Genomic DNA, 15,457 nt, shown 5'->3' with positions numbered 1-15,457 from the left:
CTCTGCCCCTGTAACATGCATGTATGATATCAACAAAACTGGAATATTTGTATAATGTAATTATAGCTGCCTCGTCGATCATTTGCACCCAGGAAAGTTTGAGCAGAATAAACAACATTATGTTGCATGTAAAGTGATTTAGTAACATCACTTCCACAAGTGGTAATTTGCGTTTAGAGTTATGGACTAACAGACTGTCATTACAGATCATCGTTGCCTGTATAAAATGCTTTTTCATCAACAAATGATCAGTGCTATGTAGAACATCTAAATTGAAAAAATGCTATGTTCTTCAACAAACAATTTGCAAATGGTAGCTATTAGAAAGTTGTTGGAAGGGTGGGCCATAGAATTTGATGGGGCTGGCATTTTTGAGTACACAGGTTCTTGAATGTGTAGAGGGGTAGGATGTATTGATTTATGGGTCTTGTATTTTTCTTGAGAGCACGTGGACCTGAATGCGCAGGAAGAAGCATTTGGTTAATCAGCAGGGTAATAGTAGGGTGTGATCATGCAGTGTGAGCTACAAGGGGGAGGATCACATGATAGATGCAGATTGAGCACTTTCATGCAGGAGATGTGGAAAGCGGTTGGAGTTAATACACTATGAAATGGAGAATGCAGGTACACAAGAAAGCTCAGTTAATTTTCGTTGTGGCTATGTCTGTTATTAATATAGAGTCAGTTTTTAATCAGTTGATTGGGAACACAATGGATGTGCTCTCACTGCCCAAGTACTCAGTCAGTGTGCATGCGAACATGGATGTGAAAGATAGAAGGATGGCACCCTTTGGGAGGGTTTCTAAATATGTTTTTACGGGCACATTTTGGATGAGTATAAACACGTTCTTTAAGGGGACAATGAAAGGGTGTCTTGGACAGCACAGCTGTGCATTGGTGAGACAGTCAATTAATCAGAAAGGAGAATGGACACTTGTAGCTGCATAACCATTGGTTATAGTGGATCAACCTCATAAACACTGTGGTGTTGTTTGCAGTGTATATCTATTCTCCGCCCCACGTTCAGCGTTATGGCATAGTCATCGGGTGTCCAATTACGTGCTATATGCCAGCCTTATCCAAGGCAACCTCTGGTCTGGGTAGCAGTGTCTAGAGATTAAAGGACACCCCCAGAGGGAAGGTGTAAAAGAAAAGGAAAGAAAAGGGGCAGAGTCAGCGCAAGACGCAGAGACCACTGCAACACGCGGCTCGGGTTTACTACATACCCACGCACCCTGAAGAAGATATCGTCCATCGATATTAAGGAACTAAAAGTTACGCTCAATCAAGTGTTGACAAATGCATACACTCTATTAAAAACTACACAAATGGTGTAAGTACTTACCTGTTGTCCTGTTTGTCCTGACGAATGCTCTATAGACCCGGCTGGGCCAGAAAGAGCAGAAACATGTCGACCGTTTTTCAAGAGATATAGGGTGATCTAGTAACTTGATTGACCACCATATCCAATTAATTTTAACAACAATACCTCTCCTTTTATATTAAAGTTTCCCTTTGGAGAAACATTGTTTTTTAATTATATCTAAAAATCCTTTTCTTTCCTTTTCTTTTACACCTTCCCTCTGGGGGTGTCCTTTAATCTCTAGACACTGCTACCCAGACCAGAGGTTGCTTTGGATAAGGCTGGCATATAGCACATAATTGGACACCCGATGACTATGCCATAACGCTGAACGTGGGGCGGAGAATAGATATACACCGCAAATAACATCACAGTGTTTATGAGGGTGATCCACTATAACCAATGGTTATGCAGCTACAAGTGTCCATTCTCCTTTCTGATTAATTGACTATTGTAATGGGGAACTGAATGGACCTTTACTCCTCCTCCCTACTGCCTGATTACGTCTTGGTGAGACAGGCCAAGAATGATACAGTCTTCTCACCCCTTAACTATACATATTTATTTATTCTATATTTAATAAAGCAGTGGTGTACTCTTTTCTTGCTCTTCTCCAGTATCTTCCTCCCCTTCACACCTTACCCCTTCCCTTCTCTCCATTCTTCTGTCACGTTCTTCCCTACGTACACCTTTCCTCTTAATCGCCACCTCCCCTCATTAACTGCTTTTTATTTTTCACCTTCTCATCTTTCCCTTCCACTTTCTTTTCACACACTCCCCGCTGTCTGCTCTTCTTCCCTTTTTCCTCTTTCTTTTTTTCATTCTCATCATGTTCCACTCCATTCTTGCAATCCCTATCTCTCCTTTTCTCACTTCTCTTGACATTCTTCGTCTACCGTGTCTATCTTTGACTTCAGACCTCCCCTCCTTCCTCATTCTCCCTTTTATGTTTTTCCTTCTTGCTCATTTCTTTATATCCACTCGAGGAATCTGTGTTTGTTCCCAGGGTCATACATTTAAATCTTGGTGCGGCAACTCAGTCTTTCATATACCTGAAGTCCATAAAATGTGTGCCAGTGAGCTGGATAACATTTTAAATTCAGTGTTAAGGCCCCTTTTGGTGAATATGTGCTTTACAAACATACATCGTATGTTAAGGACACAAATGTATTTCAATCTTTTGTTTTTCAATTTCTATGCAATATTACTCTGTCATTATCCTCTCTCCTTGACCCAGTACCTTTCATACTCATATTCATTCCCCTAACCTCCTTTCTTTCCTTTTTAAAAAAAAAATATTTTTATTAAAAAGTTTTTTTTCCCTTCCAACCATTGTCATAAATCATAGCACAGCTTAATATAAGACAGCCAAACAAATGTAAACTTACATACATTGCCAAATCAAAATACAATACAATGGGCTAATTACTTCACAATGCAAGCAAGCCGTCAGAGAAAACAATAAGAACCGCCAAAAGGGCAAACAATTCCAGCCTGGAAATGCTCTTGTTGCATACTACACAAACATAAAAAAAGGAAAAACATAGAATAAAAAGCACACAGAAGATGATCAAATTATCATTATTACAAACAATCAGCCCATCGCCAAACCCTCCTTCCATCTCCGTACAGGCTCCCAGATTCTGAGCCCTAACTGCCTCCCTCTCCTGCCTTTCCGAGCATAAATTCCTTTGTCTAAGTTATAAGCAGCCAGAAGACTTGCCAGCCATTGTTGTAATACAGGAGGTATTTTATCCAGCCAGGACCTGGCTATAGCTAGTCTGTAAATTGCCATAGCAACTAACATAAACTCCCGTGGGGGATGTCGGAATCTGGGCTCACCCCCAATAGTATCAAGGTCGGTGTAAGTACAGCTTGAATTCCTATAGATCTATCTAAAAATAACTCTATGTCTCTAATAAGAGTAAAAAGTTGAGGGCAGGTAGTGAAGATATGTACAATGTCTGCTCCTGGTAAGTTACATCATGGTCAATTAATCCCCGAGGTGCCACCCCATTGTGCTATTCTGGCAGGGGTAAAATACAGGGAATATAGCGTTTTGTAGTGCTGTGCCTGAAGAGGGGCTGAGCAAAGGACCGTACAGCCCAGGCCTAGCAATTCCTGAAACCATTGTGTCTCGATGCTCAGTTTCTCAGCCCATTTAGTGCCATATTTACATAAATCGTCCGTTTTTTCTCCTGCTAGTCATACGTAGAAGCTACGAATCGTACAGTCACCTCCTTTTTCTATTTTGTCCAGAATTTAATTATTACCAAAGCCTGCGGACCCACCCTGTATAGTATTCAAGAAACTCCTGACCTGAAAGTATTTTAAAAAACTTCTACTGTCTATACGATATTTGGTCATTAAATCTATCAACTGTACAGCCCCCCCTGATCCCATAATGTCCCCAATCTTCACTATCCCCTTATAGGCCCAGCCAGCCATAACTGAGTCCGCGAAGACCGCCTCTGGGAAAGATCTGTTTTTATATAACCGAGTATACCTATTGAATCTACCCATCCCAAACTTTTTCAGTAAAGCAGTCCAAATCTTAACAGCAGCACTGACTGTCTTAAATCTAGTCCTTTTGTAGTATGAGAAAAAAGTACAGTTTAAAAAACTGTTTTCCGCCTCTGCCCCCAAAACCGCTGCATAAACATCAGTAGAGGTGCTGGTAATTCTTTGGTCCCATCCACCACCTCCGATTAACCCCTACATATACTGTGGTACCTCCGCCCAATAACATAATCTAAAGTCCGGGGCTCCCCATCCACCTCTATCTCTTGGGAGGGTAATAAACCTATATGCCCTCCTTGTTTTACCGTGTGCCCAAATAAATTATATTCAAAACTAACTCTAGTGCATGAAACCATCTAACCTCAAAGTATCAGGGAATTGCTCTAAAAAGTGAAGATATTTGGGCAAAATTAACATCTTAATAACATTGGTGCAGCCAACTAAGGATAAGTGAAGGTTATTAATTCTCTCTAGGTCTGATCTCACTCTCGCCATTAGAGGAGCGATATTCTGCTTCACCATCCATCTTTTTCTTTTCCCTTTTTTTCTTCCTCCGCACCTCCAGCCATGCCTCCTATACCTTCTTGCTCTTGCTTCCTTACACCCTCATTTCATTCTTGCTTTCTTATACCTTATTCCATTCGTGCTTCCTTACACCCTCTTCCATTCTTACGTCCTTGCACCCTCATTCATTCCCCATTCTTCCTCCCTGGGTACATTTAATCATTCTTCCTCAATTCTTTCCTTACTCTTTTTCCTGCTCCTTCCTTCACCTCGTCTTTAATGTCTTCCTTTATCAACCATTCCTTACGCTTTTCTTGCTCCTTTCCTTTCTTCTTTCTTTTCATCCATCACACATAATTCGCTTCCTTTCTCCCTCTATTCCTTCATTTCCTCCTTTCACATTCTTTTCTTATTCCCTCCTTCTTGCATCCATTGCTCATATATATCATCACTCCAGTACTCCCCTTCCTGCCTGCATTTGTTGCTGCCTTCTTTAATGTATTCCTTCCTTTATTCCTTCACCCTTCCTTTCTTTTAAACAGCACAGTAGAAGCACACTTCTCTTTCATTTGTAAAGGTACCTCTAAGTCCTCTAATGACCGTTCCTGAAGCGGCATTTTGAGATTTACACACATTCTCCAATTTGAGTTCACTTTTAAGTTGTTGTCGTAGACTTCCTATATGTTACATGATGTTAAGTTATATTTGAGTTCTATAAAACTAATAACCCAAGAGGGTATCCAGGCACTTGGGCAGGTGTGAGGTCCCCTAGGTGCTTATGTGAAGAGCCAGGTCTTCAACTTCTTGTGGAACTCAAGATCTGAGGAGGTGTCTATGGTGTGTTGAGGCTTGTGGATGTGGGTATAACTCAGTGGTTCCCAAACTTTTTTGACCTGTGGCTCTCTTGACCTAATCGGCAGTTGGCCGTGGCTCCCACCATTTTTTTACGATGCCCCTTTAAGAGACTCCCCACACACCTACAGCCCCCCTCTGGATCCCACTTAAAACACTGGTTAAACCCCTCCATTGGTACGAAGAGGCCTCTGGTGTCCGTGGTAACCCCAGCCCCCGTGCTTTATAACGAGCTGCCACTATCACCATGTCGCAGAACAATGTTGAATGTGTACATCAGTTCTCATTTCTGACTTTTGTTGATTGAGTTAATTCACCTTCCAGGTTCTCTGAATTCCTGGCTTTATTTTAAGGAGCTGAGGCAATGCGCCCTTTCTCCTGCCCTTCAGATGCCATGGAAGGGTGTTTCGCAAATGTATTCAAAACAGACCCACTATTATATTGCATAATCACTCTCATTGCTTTGCCCCACAATGAACTCATGTTATCCACAGTATGTGCCCTCGCCTTACTTGCGCATAACACACTGGTCTGATGGCGTATTATTTCCCTTATCCTCCCCCATTCCTCCCTTGATGTTATCAAAGCAATCACCTCCCCTTGATTGGTGCCCCAGTTCAAACCAAACATTGCAGAATAAACCTCCTCAGTCCCTTTCTTCTATCTCCCTCCAGGTTTTCACCCGCCATTCCATCCCCATCATAATTGCCAAACAAGCTGATAACCTGCATCTTGCACATGACCCCAAGAGCATAAATCATTAACTTAGCTTTTTCCGCGGTGCAATATCCCAACTATTACTCGTACCTGGAACAAACATTAAAAATCCTTTGACCCCATCTGTGTATCAAGAGGTGCTTAATCATCCCTTTCCCCCCCCCCTCTTATTTAACCGGATATCCCATCTGCTGCATACACACATACCCACCAGGCGCGCAACACCCATTGCACTGAAAGGGCTTCAGCCCCCCCCCCCCCCACCCCCTCGACTGTGTGAGTCAGCCCGGGCTGAGACAGCCAGGGGGGGAGGGACACAACAGGGGACGACACACAGCCACACCGAGCACTTCACAGGTCTTTAAAAGACCATTTGCATGTAAATGAGGCATTGCGGTTGTTTCACCCCTTCAAAGAGCCCCTGCAGCTCCACTCTGCCTGTTGCTTAAAGATGCAGCCCCCCCCCCCCCCCCCGAAATTTGGCTCTAGTTGCGCCTCTGATACCCACTCCCTCCCTGCCCATTACTGGCTACCATGCAATTTCCCACATCGTGCGCGCGGCGCCCCTGGCACCTCATTACGGCGCACCGGGGTGCCGCGGCGCACAGTTTGGGAACCACTGGACTATAACTGATAAAGGAAGTGGGTGGAGCCTCTGGCACAAGTGGGTGGAGCCGGTAAAGTGGGTGTGGCCTCTTAGAAATATGTGAGCACCTGCACTTAATATTTTACAAACCAAGCACTGAAACTAATTCATCTTTTAACCCCCTCCCCCCAAGACAGAGTCTAGTTGTGCCCCTGTCACTCAGACACTCACTTTGCCAATCAGTTTCACTCACTCTCAATGGTAAACTTTTCAAGATTACGCTCAATGGTTAGTTATATCCTCTCCCAAAAACGGACATAACTGTCCACACTGCACGCGGGTTACTGCAACGTCCTCTCTACAAATGCGTAAATTTGATCAACGTTAAAAATTAACAAGTACAATCTTGCTTACAAATTACATACTTTTTTCGGGAGAGCAAGCGGCATTCATTTGCATTTTTTAGCACGTGAGTACGGAGTGTGGGGGGTTGCCCGGGAAGTGAGGTCAGAGTGTGGGGTTTGCCCGGCAAGTGAGTACAAGTGTTGGGGATAACCCGGCATAATTTTAGACGCATCTGATCTGGTGTTGCTTAATGATTCAATTAATTGGCCACAACACTTGTTGCTGACAGTCTAGGCGGAGCAAGAAATACGGTGGCATGCCAATGGAGTTCTAGCAGAACAGTTTCTGCAGCTGTTGTGCGCATCGCTTCTGTGTACAGCTCACCCGCCGCTAAATATAGATTACTGCTATTTTACTTGAAATCTAGTAAACGCAAATATGGGCGATAGTGTCGTGTTACATTAGAAGCAGAGTCATCTAATCACGGCGTTTAAGGTAAAATGGTACGGCAGTGGATGGTTACAAAAACGTGCAAGAATGATTCTAAACGTTAACAGTAACGGACAGCCATTTCACACGAAGCAATGAAGCGACATGGTAACTCCTATGAACTTTCCTGTGAAATCACAATAACAGTCTTTTTACGTACGTTAACTAAACCACGAATCATGTTACTCTACGACCAGTATCAGGTTTCTAAAACGGGCTCCTCTTGCTATCGGGCTATCATACATTAAGTACTAGACTAAAATAACATGTGAAGTTGTGACTATAAAGTTATATCAAGTGACAGCGTTACCTTTGCATTCATCCGGATAACGACGTCAAACACTGTCCTCTTTGACAGCTAGTGTTCAAAAACATCCGATGATCCTTTAAGGCAGACACTTAGTACAGAAAAGGCAGTTTTAGTTATCGAGAAATGGAAGCACGAGACGCAGAATGTGAACTGGCGACGGCCACAGGAGAAACGTTTGTCACTTTACAGATCCGAAGTTATTTTGGGAACTGTTGGCCACGTGTCTGTCAAGCATTATACTTCATTGGTAGCACACCATGAAGCAAATAGATGGAAGATCCTGGATTACGTGAACCGTCTGAGCAGCGTTCATTTGCAGCAAACTGATATTTAACAATTTACTCGTTTTTATAATGGTAGGCTGGTTTGCTCCTTTTCTTTTGTGGCAGTCAGTGCTCTTTTGTAGCTGCAAAAACATTTTTGTATTTCAGACTACACAGGGAGAAAAACAACTATTCATTGTTTTTGCTGCGTGCGAAGCTTTATACAATTTGATCAAAAAGCATACAAAAGTTAGGCAATCTTCTCTTTTTCACTCTCACGTTCCTTATATATTTCACCTGTCATGTTTTAACAATATCCAACAATCCAAGATAAACAAAAGTAAAATTCTCTTCGGTAGATTGAGTTGATCCACAACAAAGTCATTGTCTATTCATTTGTAACAACATTTTATAGTTAGCTTTTCTCCACATCATGAGTCAACAGTGTCAGATGGCTGTGAGGCAGTAAGAGATGTCTACCTGGAGGTACTCTGTAAAAAGTTGGGAAGGATAGGATTTAGGTGTGGTTTGAGAAAGGGTGATGTGAGAAGCCGAAGGATGAAATTAAGTCATCAAGACAGGTGGTGTATACTGATAAAAAAAGAGGTTCAAGGGCTGATCTTTGAGGGTCGCTCTAGACTGGGTGGGTGCAGATGTCTTTGAACAACTGTAACGGAGTGAATGGAGAGACAGGATGTGAACTTGGTGTGAGCAAAGCCAATTAGGACTTGCAAGTAAAAAGAGAAGAGTAGTATATGATAATCGACAGTCTCAAAACTAGAACATACGTCCAACAATGTAAGAGTGGAAGAGAGTCACGGGATTATGTAGTGGTGATGAAATTAGATACAAATGTGAGTCGTGCTCCTCTGTAATGTAGGGTATGATTAGAGGAGGTGAGAAGATTGTGTAAGGAGGTAGAGCATGAGGTGGTAGAAGACCAGTCATTCTAGGGTCTTAGAAAAGAAAGGAAATGGACATTCTGGGCAATATTTGGATGGAAAAGCAGTAGTTTTTTTGCAGGGGTAAATCCATTACCAATTTGAAGCATCTGGGGGCAAGTGCCAGTGGTGAGAAAGTGGTCAAACAAAAAGATCAGACATAGTAGAACGTTGGACATGAGTGCTAGAGGTTGGATGGTTTAAGTGCTGAAAGGCTTAGGTGGCACACACAACTACTTTGAAACTTTGATTATAGGAATGGATTCAATTGGAGATGTCGTGTCGGAAAGTGATACTGGCTAAACACGATTGGGGTGTGATGGATGTTTAGTAGTTTAGTAGTGGAGTTGCCAGTAGCGTAGTCAGGATATCTCCAATGGTAGTGATTTTTGAGGAGAAATATGTAGCAGAAAGTATAAACCAATTAGAAAAAGATGAGCGAAGGTGGTGATATTACTGCACTATTTTTTTTAAACACTTGTTGAATTTTCTGTTACATTTTTGGAATACAGAGTACGCATTTGCCATCATAATAATGCACAAAGTATATTGCTTCTTTGTTGTAAGAATCGCACTACAAACATGCACCTCTAAGGAGTGTACTGGTAGTTACCCCAAGAAGTTACAGAAATGAAGGCATCTGGGCATGTCGCCAATTACATATTGTTTTTATCAGCAGATCGTGTGTTACATACATCAGTGTTCGTTCAATGAGGCATGCATGTATGAATTAGTAAACAGCCAAGTTCAGCAACGGAATAAGCATCAATAAAAATAAAAGTAAGGAATAGAGCGATAGTCACCTCTCAGACATCAACCCGTTCTTACGCATCCCTGCTTTATTTACATTGTTTGGTGTCCACAAGATATGCTCTCATCCCCCGATGTGTGGGTGTTTGAAGGATGAACAAATACTCACATAGGGAATAGGTAGCCAGTAGAGTTGCAAATGTTTTACACACATCAATCAGATAATTACACTCAGTAGTTCTATTTCAAATGGAGGGGTCTGCCAATGCCAACTTGCATTGATAAGGGGGAGCTGTCAGTTTGGTAGGTCCATCCCGTGTGTGTACATGTGAGGAGTGTGCCTCAGGTACCGTCTGCTGTGAAATAAACAGGGTCACTGCACAGATGCTTATGAGATCATTTGAAAGGTGGTGAGCAAAGAAGATCAAATATCTAGGTGGCTAGACTCTTGTGAAGTGTTGGCTGGTCTCCACCAACAGCAACAGTATCTTGATAAGCCGGCACGTGGGCTCAGGTGTCCCAAAAGTAGGGGAACTGCCAAATGTAAAGGTCCCGTCACCTCCTATCCCCTGGTTCTCCAATACTCCAGAGCAGGCTAAGCATTGACAACCACCACATCCACCAGGAAGGCTGGGGGAGGCATCCGGTCGGACTCGTTTGTGTCCCCTGAAAGTCGTGCAGGATGGCATCCCAGTTTGCTGCAATAGGGTCCTTGCTGAGACCCCAGATAGCCTCAGTGCGCAATGTAGCACTCTCCGCGATCGCCCACACTAGGAGCGACTGTCTCCGGGATGGCAGAGCAGGGGGGTCAGGTGACTTCCACCTCTTTGTGATCAGACGTTTGACTGACACCATACCCAGATCAAGGAAGCAGGAGGTAACCTTGAGCTGTTTGCCTCTGGGGTAGAGGAGTAGTATGCACTCCTCCAATGTACACGCCAGGGTACGGCTAGTACAAGCTGCTAAAGCATCGCTGACTAAACGCCCGTAATTGCACAGGAATGGGCAGGCCCTTAGCATGTGGAGAAGATTAGCATCCAGGAGCTGGCGCCTGGGGCATGCTGCATCCACTCGGTTGAAGAATTTGTTTATATTGACTGGGGTGAGGTATGCCCTTTAGAGTATGTAGTGTTGGAAGAGACGAAAGCGAGCATTGCGTGGGATATAGATGGGCTACTCAGCACCTCAGCCCACTGCTTGTCGCGGAAAGGATGACCTCTGGCCTCCTCCCAGTGCTGTCTAAGCAGTGTCAGCAATAGCTCCTTGTGATTATGCAGCGAGTCAGTAAACCATTTAGTGAGGAGCCTACCCCTCCCGATAACATGCCAGTACTGGATGGTCTAGTGTGTGGCATTCTCCCTTGTCATGTTGCCCCACCTATCTCCGACGGTCACAAGGAGGGAATAGTACAGTAGGAATTGGCTGGTGGGCAAGTCATTCAGTTCTGTCAGTGTGTCGACTCTTAGGGAAAGAGCTAACCCGTCCTGGTATAGTCTCCCATTGTTTAAGCTCTAGCTTCCAGCCAGGCCGATAACTCCGCAGATATTGTAACACCGCTGCCCATGGTATGGCCTGCAGTGGCAGTGCTGGTGCATAGGGGAGTCTGTACGTATGATGTATAGGCTTCGACAATAGCATTGGTGTGCAACCCCCAGGATCAATGGCTCAGGTATGTTGTGCTTAGCACAGGGGTGGAATAATCGGAGTATGGATGCCATCAGCCAGGGTGGGGCATCAGTTGCAGTATTGTTCAGCTGTAGCCCCGCTAGCCATCTCACTGCCCATTGCAGTTGTGAGGCAAGCTAGTTTTGTTCCATATTGGGGCCTGCTTGCCCTCCCCTGTTTGTTGGGAGATACAGCTTAGTGAGAGCTGCACGTAAATGGGAGTTATTCCAGATAAATTCTCTCATCGTCCGTTCAAATGCATGAAAGAGAGAAGACAAGATGTACAAGGGTAGGTAAGTAAAATAGTACAGCATCCTCGGGGAGTACCGCCATTTTCAATTGGGCTGTCCGGCCCACAACTGACTGAGGGAGCGAGAGCTAGAAGGTCATCTGTGACCGTAACGCAGTAGTCGCTCTTCCCAAATTGCCATCTAGGAGGTCTTGCCGATGACAAATTCTCACTCCTAAGTAGCGGCAGGTGTCAGGTTGCCATTTGATGTGGCCTATGTTGAAAGTGGGTGCCGGGTCTGGGTACCTGTGCTTGAAGGAATAGAGGCAGGACTTGTTCCGATTGACCCACAGGCCAGAAAGGCTCCCAAAGTCTGTGAGCGTTTGAGTTAGTGCGGGCGGGATCGATCACATGCCTCTGAAGTATACCAGGATATCATCTGCATATAAGTAGACCCTGTGTATGCCATCACCCAGGGGGATTGCCCTATCTGTACCCCATGCATGGAGTACTGCCACAAGCGGCTCCACGGCTAGAGTGAAGAGTAGCGGGGATAGTGGGCATCCTTGCCAGGTCTCACGGCATACAGGCATGGGCAGGGAGATGTAGCAGCCCGTCTTCACCCGTGCCAGCAGCTGTGCATACAGTAGTAGGACCAGGCTGAGGAATCGACCTGTGACTCGGTATTTGGTGAGAACCACAAATAAGTAGTCCCACTCCAAAGAGTCGAAGACTTTCTCAAGGTCTAAGACCAGGCACTGGCAGGAGTACGTAGTTACCGTGAAGAAGTGTCTCAGGTTCAGCGATGTGTTGCAAGACGGGACAAAGTCGTTCTGATCAGTATGGACAAGGGCTGGCACCAACAGAGCCAGTCGGTCAGTCAGAATTTTGGCTAGGATTTTATATACCATGTTCAACAGAGCCCGCGGGCAGTATGACCCCAGCTCAGTTGGGTCTTTGTCTGGCTTGGGTAGGGAAACAAGTAGTGGCTCTCGCAAGGAAGTGGTGAGTAGCCCGGTCTCAAGTGCTTAATTGTACAGTGTATGTAGATGTGGTACTACTGTGTCCGTGTAAGTCTTGTAGAATTCAGAGGGTAGTCCGTTAGTTCCCGGGGTCTTGCCTTAAGCTAGAGCTCTGATGGCTTTCCTAATTTCAACTAGTGAAATTGGTTCCTATAGCTCTGCCTGTTGCGCTTGGTCGAGGGCAGGGAGCCGTAGTTGAGAGAAGAGGGTGGCGAATTGTGTATTGTTGAAGGTAGTGTTTGATGCGTACAAGGCGCTATAGTAGCGGGTCAATTCCACGTGTATCTCACATTGCATGTGTAGCAGACTACCTGCTCCTTCTCTGAGAGTAATGATGGGGTGTTATACCTGTTCCTGCCGCATGGGCCATGCTAAGAGGCGGCCTGCACGGTCTGAACTTGTATGGATGGGGGCAGAGTGTGCTGCGTATTTTACGCATCTAAAGTGTTCCAGTAGAATAGCCAGCTCCCTACTCTTTGTCTCCAGTTGTGGCGCACATCCCGGTTGTGCCACCAGTCTCGTTTACAGCTGCAGGAGTTCCCACTCTATCTTCTCTATAGCTTTACTGAGGTGTTTGGGGATATTACAGTTAATTCCCAAGCATTTGCCCCTGATAGCCACATTAAATGCCTCCCACTCAGTGAGTCTGTTCTCTGCCATCCCCACAATAGGTTTAAAGTATTCAGCTGAGGCAGGCCCCCACCGCTTCCCGGAACAGTAAATCTTCCAGGGCGGAAGGCTGAAGGTGCATGTAGGTATGACTTGTTGCGGTGTCTCCCTTTGTAGGGGTAATAGTTGTGGGTTGTGATCAGAATGTGTGTTATTCAATGTGGACAACTGTGGGATAGAGTGCCGGTGACCCTACTATGCAATCTATGAGTACGTGCAGTCCATGAGGCACTGAGCAATGGGAGTACATTTCTTGTGTTGGGGTTCAATCCTCACCACAGGTCTAGTGACAAGGGCTAAGCCAGTCTCCCAGTGCGCTGATTTTTGTCACAGAGGTTGCACCTGATGGGGGTATGAGCAGTCTAGTGAGGGGCTGAGGACAGCATTGAAGTCTCCATCTAGCAGCCATGGGAGTCCGCTCCACTTCGCTAATATAGCAGAGAAGGTACGGAGAAACAGCGTTTGTTCCGAGTGGGGGCATTTATCACCCCTAGCCCTAGTTGCAAGCCATTGAGGCAGCATCTTGTAAACACATAACCTCCTCTGCGACAAAGGGAGTCCCCACCCACACCCAGACTAGTACCCCTCTAGCATAGGCTGAGTAACTGTCAGCAAACACCTGACCTCGCAAGCTGTGGCGCAGCCGGTCAGCTTTCCTGGAGGGGAGCAATGTGAGTAGACTTGCACTTTAGATAGGAATAAATAGAAGAGTGGTGTGAGGGTATGGGCATACCCTTACATTCTACTTGACTATATTTGTGTGAGTCATGATTGGATTAGTCTTTTGTATTGCATGCTATGCAACACCGCACTGTAATAGGGACCTGTTACGTGTTGTACGCGCGCATGGGGGGAGGTCGGCCGAGCTAGGGCAGCATTGCTTAGCTGAAGAGAAATAATAAAGAAAGTAAAACAAGTGCAACATGCAGAACATTATTAGAGCAGATATGCAACAGGGATCCACGCAAACTGAAATGCCAAACATTGGCAACTAGCTCATATCCTCAGTCCTAGAGGGGGAAGCGTGTAGCAAATAGAAAGATAGGACCAAGTCACGGATTCCCCTGTGCCCCTAAAGCTGTGTATGTGATATGCCAGCTGAGGAATTTGCTTGTCTCGTCATCGAGGCGCAACTAATGAGAGCCCGTTGGCCCCGTGTTGGCATGTGCATTGTCTATGGTTGAGTGCCGCATCAGTGAGTTGTGTGAGTCTATTATTCAAAGGCTCGGGCAGTGGCTCTTCTGTGGGATCAGATGACATTGTCTGCAATTTGTGGGGTCACATCTGGTGACGTTGGTGTTCCCATAAGGATTGTGTTTACGGTCGAGGAGTCATCCTCGCTGGAGGATTTCACAGAGTCCTCAAGGTCTGAGATGTGAGTTTAAGCATGTAGTACAGCTGCTGTCTGTAGTGCTCTTCTCCTCCTCAATATCATTTTTTCTAGGTTGGGCATAGCTGCAGGTGGCTTGGGGTGGCCAGTGCACTGTCTCCATCCGCGTCTACGGCCTTCGGCGCCTCCGGCTGTATTCTCGGTTCCTGTGGGGCTTGATGACATGGCTTCATAAAATGCAGCCTGACGCGCCACCCGGGGTTCTCAGTCGGATCCAGACAGACTGAAAGACGCGATCGTGCTCTCATCTCCTGATCTACAGGTATGATGCCGCAAACGGCACCCACCTTAATCCCACCATCCCTGCCCTGCGGCCTCGGTCGCTCGAATTCATTTTGGCCCCCTGAGGACAGAGACCCCACATCTGATCCTTGGACGGGGCAATCCTCAATCATCTTGAACACTACCACCCACAGTGGTAAGTACAAATGCTAGCAGGTAGTTCGTGTTTAGGACCTTGCCATGTGTACCGTCCCTAATTCTTACTTTCTCCCCCCCCCTCTCCACCATGCCACAGTACCCGGCCGGGTTCACTGTAAGTACTTTTAACGCTCCCATTCACGCATGGTTGGCACTCACTTCTTGAATATCAAGCCCACCTCACCCATGTAATCCAGTAATTATAGTGGTCCTTCAATACTTTATTCGCAGACACATAGTGTTTATGCCCTTACCGATTGTTTTCACTCCCTTAGATGTCCCACATTACCTTGGTCCTGACGAGACCCGCCATTCACCTTCCGGGTCGAAACGCCTTCGACGCCCTATGGAAATGAACCATACAAACAGAGCCTATAATTGTAGATAGCCACTGTAAAACCATTGTGTAAAATTATTGTTTC

The 15,457-nt window shown here is 45.3% G+C and overlaps 1 protein-coding gene across 1 annotated transcript in view; it reads right to left on the bottom strand.

Annotated features, from left to right (window-relative positions):
* Positions 1-7,838, bottom strand: part of MYPN (myopalladin) — a 2,138,596-nt gene extending 2,130,758 nt beyond the window's left edge. The window contains exon 1 of the mRNA XM_078643205.1: positions 7,687-7,838. Within this exon, the coding sequence (XP_078499331.1) occupies positions 7,687-7,694 (8 nt within the window). The 5' untranslated portion in view covers positions 7,695-7,838. The remainder of the gene's footprint in view (positions 1-7,686) is intronic.
* Positions 7,839-15,457: the final 7,619 nt, after the last annotated feature.

Source organism: Lissotriton helveticus, chromosome 5_1 (assembly GCF_964261635.1).
Source record: "Lissotriton helveticus chromosome 5_1, aLisHel1.1, whole genome shotgun sequence".
NCBI classification, from domain to species: Eukaryota; Metazoa; Chordata; class Amphibia; order Caudata; family Salamandridae; genus Lissotriton; species Lissotriton helveticus.
The sequence above is the reverse complement of the archived record's forward strand: the minus strand, read 5'-3'. Positions and strand labels throughout refer to the sequence as shown.